Raw genomic sequence first — 6,101 nt, 5'->3', positions numbered from 1 at the left:
TAAGCAGGTAGAAACATCCATCAGACACAACATGTGAAACCTTTAAACACACTCCATCACCATCATCATTATTATGTCTTTCTCTAGTTTAATGTGTTAACGGAACAAATTCAACTGTTTGTTTGTTTGTTTGTTTGTTTGTTTCAGGAGTCCTGAAGGCGACAAAGTATCGCGATCGCTGCCTGCAGGTGACGCTGCTGCAGACACAAACCCAGGGCAGCGAGGACTGTCTCTACCTGAACATCTTCGTTCCACAGGGACGGTCATGTACGTAACACACGCAGGAACACGTGTCGATCATCAGTGTGTGTCAACAGGAAGTGATTAAAGTGTCACAGCTGATTCACCTCCAACCACCAACATCATCCAATCAGAGCGAAGCTGAATGTTTGTATATATTAAAGTAAATATATCAACGTAAATATAATTATGTATTATTCTATTTAATAATGTTAACATATATAATTATGATTTGACTACACACGTTTTAAAGATACAACCTTTCAGATTTCTGCATTAAAACGTGTTTGTTGAGTTCTCACATCATCACAAGTCAGAGAACGAGACTAAACAACAACTCCCATGATCCCTCGCTACTTACGACTTGTGTGTTGTTTTGGTAGAGAGACCTCTGGTGGCAGGAATACACCCTGTGACTTTAAAGGTGCAGTACGTAATAACTAGCCACCTGTCGAAGGTCACTGCGAACAGAAAGGGGGCAGAATATCACCAGCTAACTGTAGCTGCTGTTAGCTGAGTTAGCAGTGCAGTTAGTGGAGGTAGCATGCTAACTTCAGTAGATAACTTTGAACACACCACAGATGTTGGTGATGCCAGGATGATGTCACAGTTCACGGCCCTGATCGCTGCTCAAGTATTATGGTCATCAGACGTCTCCTCTGCTGTGGATCTTTGACTTAAAGAATTTAAGGGAAATATGTTCGTGTCTCGTCTTGTTGGAGGTTTTCTTCGTCTCTTGAACGCAGCCTGAGAGCTGATTGATTAATGATGATAATGATGAATGATAACGATCCTCTCTCTCTCTCTGTCCGTCAGTGTCGACCAACCTGCCGGTGATGGTGTACCTGTTCGGAGGGGCCTTCCTGTTGGGGGCGTCCAACGACGCGGCGATCCTCGGAGACTCTCTGTACGACGGGAAGGAGATGGCGGACAGGGGCGACGTCATCATCGTCACCGTCAACTACAGAGTCGGGACGATGGGCTTCCTGAGCTCCGGAGACGCCCGACTGCCAGGTCTCACACCAACGCTCACTATTGATCTGTTATTGATTTTCTATCAGTTAACATCCACACATCAGGTGTGACCCTCCTCCTGCTGCAGCTCAGCAGGTCACTGGGGTCACACTGGGATGATCTGATGTGTTTTGACGCCTGCTGGTGATTTCCCAGCATGCCTGTGATCAGAGCCACGCTGTGTTCGCTGTCTTATCAGCCTGTGAGCAGATAAACTGTTAGCTCAGCTGCTTAAAGCTCCTGAGGTGTGACGAGACGGATAGAGCACACTGCTGTGTGTCTGCTCAGATGATGAAGGTTACAGGTGTAGCTCAGGTTGGAGGCTCAGGTGTAGCTCAGGTTGGAGGCTCAGGTGTAGCTCAGCTTGGAGGCTCAGGTGTAGCTCAGCTTGGAGGAGGCTCAGGTGTAGCTCAGGTTGGAGGCTCAGGTGTAGCTCAGGTTGGAGGAGGCTCAGGTGTAGCTCAGCTTGGAGGAGGCTCAGGTGTAGCTCAGGTTGGAGGAGGCTCAGGTGTAGCTCAGGTTGGAGGCTCAGGTGTAGCTCAGCTTGGAGGAGGCTCAGGTGTAGCTCAGGTTGGAGGCTCAGGTGTAGCTCAGATTGGAGGCTCAGGTGTAGCTCAGGTTGGAGGAGGCTCAGGTGTAGCTCAGCTTGGAGGAGGCTCAGGTGTAGCTCAGGTTGGAGGCTCAGGTGTAGCTCAGGTTGGAGGCTCAGGTGTAGCTCAGCTTGGAGGAGGCTCAGGTGTAGCTCAGGTTGGAGGAGGCTCAGGTGTAGCTCAGCTTGGAGGAGGCTCAGGTGAAGCTCAGGTTGGAGGAGGCTCAGGTGTAGCTCAGCTTGGAGGAGGCTCAGGTGTAGCTCAGGTTGGAGGCTCAGGTGTAGCTCAGGTTGGAGGAGGCTCAGGTGTAGCTCAGCTTGGAGGAGGCTCAGGTGTAGCTCAGGTTGGAGGCTCAGGTGTAGCTCAGCTTGGAGGAGGCTCAGGTGTAGCTCAGGTTGGAGGAGGCTCAGGTGTAGCTCAGCTTGGAGGAGGCTCAGGTGTAGCTCAGGTTGGAGGCTCAGGTGTAGCTCAGCTTGGAGGAGGCTCAGGTGTAGCTCAGGTTGGAGGCTCAGGTGTAGTTCAGGTTGGAGGAGGCTCAGGTGTAGCTCAGGTTGGAGGCTCAGGTGTAGCTCAGGTTGGAGGCTCAGGTGTAGTTCAGGTTGGAGGAGGCTCAGGTGTAGCTCAGGTTGGAGGCTCAGGTGTAGCTCAGGTTGGAGGCTCAGGTGTAGTTCAGGTTGGAGGAGGCTCAGGTGTAGTTCAGGTTGGAGGAGGCTCAGGTGTAGCTCAGGTTGGAGGCTCAGGTGTAGCTCAGCTTGGAGGAGGCTCAGGTTCTTCAGTTTGACTCTCTAACCTGTGTGGGGCGCTGCAGGAAACAACTGGTCATACTTATAACAAGTCTTTAATCCCACAGTGTGGTGAGGGTCAGAGGTCAGAGGTGATGGAGTTAAATAATTTAGGCTGGTTTACACCAACAGCTGCTGCCATGAATTTATGAACACTGTGAAACTGGAAACAAAACTGGAAACAGAAACAGGAAAAGAAACAGGAAACAGAAACAGAAACAGGAAAAGAAACAGGAAACATAAACAGGAACAGAAACAGAAATAGAAACAGAAACAGGAACAGGAACAGGAAACAGGAACAGAAACGGGTCATTGTTTCCCTCTCAGGTAACTACGGTCTGTGGGATCAGCATGCTGCCATCTCTTGGGTCCGCAGGAACATCAGAGCGTTCGGAGGAAACCCTGACAACATCACCATCTTCGGCCAATCAGCCGGAGCCGCCAGCGTCAGCTACCAGGTCAGAGGTCACAAAAAGAAGTTCACACGGACAGAATATAAACCAATAAAAGCTCCTGAGATGTGATGAGACGGACAGACAGCTCAGATCGTGTTACACCGACAAGAATGACTGAGAGTTCATTCTAGTGAAACACATTTTATTTCCTGTTGGAAATATGAAAGTAAACATCTGGTCAGAAACCATCTCTTCAGTGTCATCATGCACTCGTTCATCCCATACTATTACTTCTTCTACTCTTTTTCTTATTACACTCCACAACCAAATGTACTTAATAACCAGCACATTCAAATGCCCATAACACATATTACTGTATACTGAACTCACAACCAGACGAGCTGTTTCATTACTGACGTCTCACATGTCTGTGTCTGTCTGTCTGTCTGTGACCTGCCTGTCTATCTCTGACCTGTCTGTCCCCTCAGATGCTGTCTCCCTACAGTAAAGGGTTGTTCCGCAGAGCGATCTCTCAGTGTGGTGTGGCTCTCAGTCCCTGGGCTCTTCAGAGGAGCCCGATGGCTCTCACAAAGAAGGTCAGACACCAGAGCCATGAGATCAACCTGATCACTCTGATCAGTCTGATTGATTCTCCTTCAGCTCCTCGTTAACATTCAGATGTTGTCTCTGTGTCTGCAGATCGCTCGTAAAGTCGGCTGTTGGAGAACTGATGAAGACGAGATGTTCACATGTCTGAGGATGAGCGACCCGGTCGGTCTCACCATGGCGGGAAAAATTGACGTGTTGCTGATTCTGGGAAAAGGTCAGAACTGTAGGACTTCCTGTTGTCTCGTGAACACTGATGTGGACTCAAGTTGTTTTAACATGAAAGCGTTGTGTAGATGTAGTTGTCATGAGCACTATAACTTTTTATTAGAAACTTTTTTTGAGTATGTTTTTCATAATTTCAGATCTCTCTTGTTTCTCACAACAGCACTTTGAAATATCCTTGAGACAGTCTGCAGAATCAAAGACAGACGTAAAGTCTGCAGAATCAAAGACAGACGTAAAGTCTCAGAATCAAAGACAGACGTAAAGTCTCAGAATCAAAGACAGACGTAAAGTCTCAGAATCAAAGACAGACGTAAAGTCTCAGAATCAAAGACAGACATAATTCCGCAAAAAGAGTTTCAACCACTTGTTGGTTTCACGGATCTGAACCTGGTGGACTCATCAGACAGCTGAGCTCAGGTCTGTGAGTGGACGTTGTGTCTCAGCGTCTCTGTCCTCTGTAGGTGTGGTCATGGACCTCCTTGAACTGGCTCCGGTGGTAGACGGAGACTTCATCCCCGACGAGCCCAGTCAGCTGTTTCACAACGCAGCTCAGTTTGATTACCTGGCCGGAGTCAACAGCATGGACGGACACATCTTCGCCGGAGTTGACGTTCCTTCAATCAACATCAGAAACGACACCAAAGTGTGAGTTCATCGTGGAGTCAGGGCTTTTACTTTGACATATGAAGGTGTGGTAACAGTTAGCTTAGCTTAGCATAAAGACTGGAAACAGAGGGAAACTGCTGGCTCAGAAACTCTTCTGTGGAGACACTCTGATGGTGTAACCTCCTCTTCCTCTTCCTCTTCCTTCTCCTTAGGGAGCAAGTGAGGGGTCTCCTGGCAGGCCTGACGAAGGAGAAGGGGAGCGCCGCCGTTGACTCTGCCTACACCGTCTACACGTCTAACTGGGGGTCGTTTCCGGAGCAGGCAGTGGTGAAGAAGACGGTGGCGGACATTGAGACAGATTTCCTGTTCCTGGTTCCCACTCAGATCGCCCTCCAGCTGCACGCCCAACACTCCAGGTGGGCTCTGATTGGTCCAAAGGTCAGTTTTAGAGTTTGTGCTGTAGCTGTTTTTTATTTGCTCCTGTTGTTTGTCCCTCAGTGGAGCCCGTACCTTCTCCTACCTGTTCAACATGAAGACTCGTATCCCAGGATTCCCTCGCTGGGTGGAGGCGGAGCACGCCGAGGACCTGCAGTACCTGTTCGGTAAACCCTTCGCCACACCGCTCGTCTACTTCCCCCGACACCGAGACCTGTCCCAGTACATGATCGCATACTGGACCAACTTTGCCAGGACCGGGTAAACTCCCAACATGCACTGCAAACACACACCTCATCTCAGGATACACAGATCTGTGTCTGACCCTGGACCTGGTCTGAATTGGTCTGAACTGGTCGTGCTTCTCTTAAACTGGTGTGAACTCTCCCTCTCATCCTGTCCAGTGATCCCAGTGTCGGTGACAGTAAAGTTCCAGCTCCCTGGCCGGCCTTTACCAAATACCACCAGCCGTACCTGATCATCAACAACAAGATCACCAAGTCCTCCATCAGGTACAGCACCGTACCGCTCATTATGGCACAACACGGCACAACACGGCACAATACCGCACCCTACTGCACCTTACCGCACCCTACTGCGCCTTACTGCGCCGTACTGCACCTTACTGCACCGTATTGCGCCGTACTGCACCTTACTGCACCGTATTGCACCTTACTGCACCTTACTGCGCCTTACTGTGCCTTACTGTGCCGTACTACACCTTACTGCGCCTTACTGCACCGTACTGCATCGTACTGCACCTTACTGCGCCTTACTACACCTTACTGCACCATACTGCACCTTACTGCACCTTACTGCGCCTTACTGAACCGTACCATACTATTCTACTGTGACGTGTTCGACCTGCTGACTGACCTCCATCTTCCTCTGCTGTCTCTGTTCAGCTACGACCTGAGATCATACTACGTCAACTACTGGACTCAAACATACAGCCAGCTGCCGTCAGTCAGGAGAGAAGAAGAAGAAGCCTGAGGGCTGAAGAGAGAAGACGACAGAAGCAGTCACTGAGACTGTTCTGATTTATTTCCCTGTAGTGTTGTGATTACTTATAAATGTACACTGGATTATTAATATTAGACTAAGACTAAGATTATAGTAACTAAATTAATAAACAGAAAAATGAACACGATAATTTGAGGAAAACAAACTGAACTCTTCTCTGTAATAAATGAAGCTGATCTGCA

The 6,101-nt window shown here is 49.1% G+C and overlaps 1 protein-coding gene across 1 annotated transcript in view; it reads left to right on the top strand.

Moving 5' to 3' along the window:
• LOC311261269 (bile salt-activated lipase-like) overlaps nt 1–6,101 on the top strand; it is a 7,718-nt gene extending 1,617 nt beyond the window's left edge. The window contains exons 3-12 of the mRNA XM_084359761.1: nt 148–267; nt 1,057–1,254; nt 2,954–3,084; nt 3,510–3,617; nt 3,721–3,844; nt 4,317–4,500; nt 4,674–4,877; nt 4,960–5,157; nt 5,301–5,408; nt 5,802–6,101. Of these exons, the coding sequence (XP_084215887.1) occupies nt 148–267; nt 1,057–1,254; nt 2,954–3,084; nt 3,510–3,617; nt 3,721–3,844; nt 4,317–4,500; nt 4,674–4,877; nt 4,960–5,157; nt 5,301–5,408; nt 5,802–5,889 (1,463 nt within the window). The 3' untranslated portion in view covers nt 5,890–6,101. The remainder of the gene's footprint in view (nt 1–147; nt 268–1,056; nt 1,255–2,953; nt 3,085–3,509; nt 3,618–3,720; nt 3,845–4,316; nt 4,501–4,673; nt 4,878–4,959; nt 5,158–5,300; nt 5,409–5,801) is intronic.

This window comes from Pagrus pagrus (assembly GCF_965226575.1).
Source record: "Pagrus pagrus genome assembly, chromosome: 8".
In the NCBI taxonomy this organism is placed as follows: domain Eukaryota; kingdom Metazoa; phylum Chordata; class Actinopteri; order Spariformes; family Sparidae; genus Pagrus; species Pagrus pagrus.
Note: the sequence above shows the minus strand (reverse complement) of the source record. Positions and strands in the feature narration are given on the sequence as shown.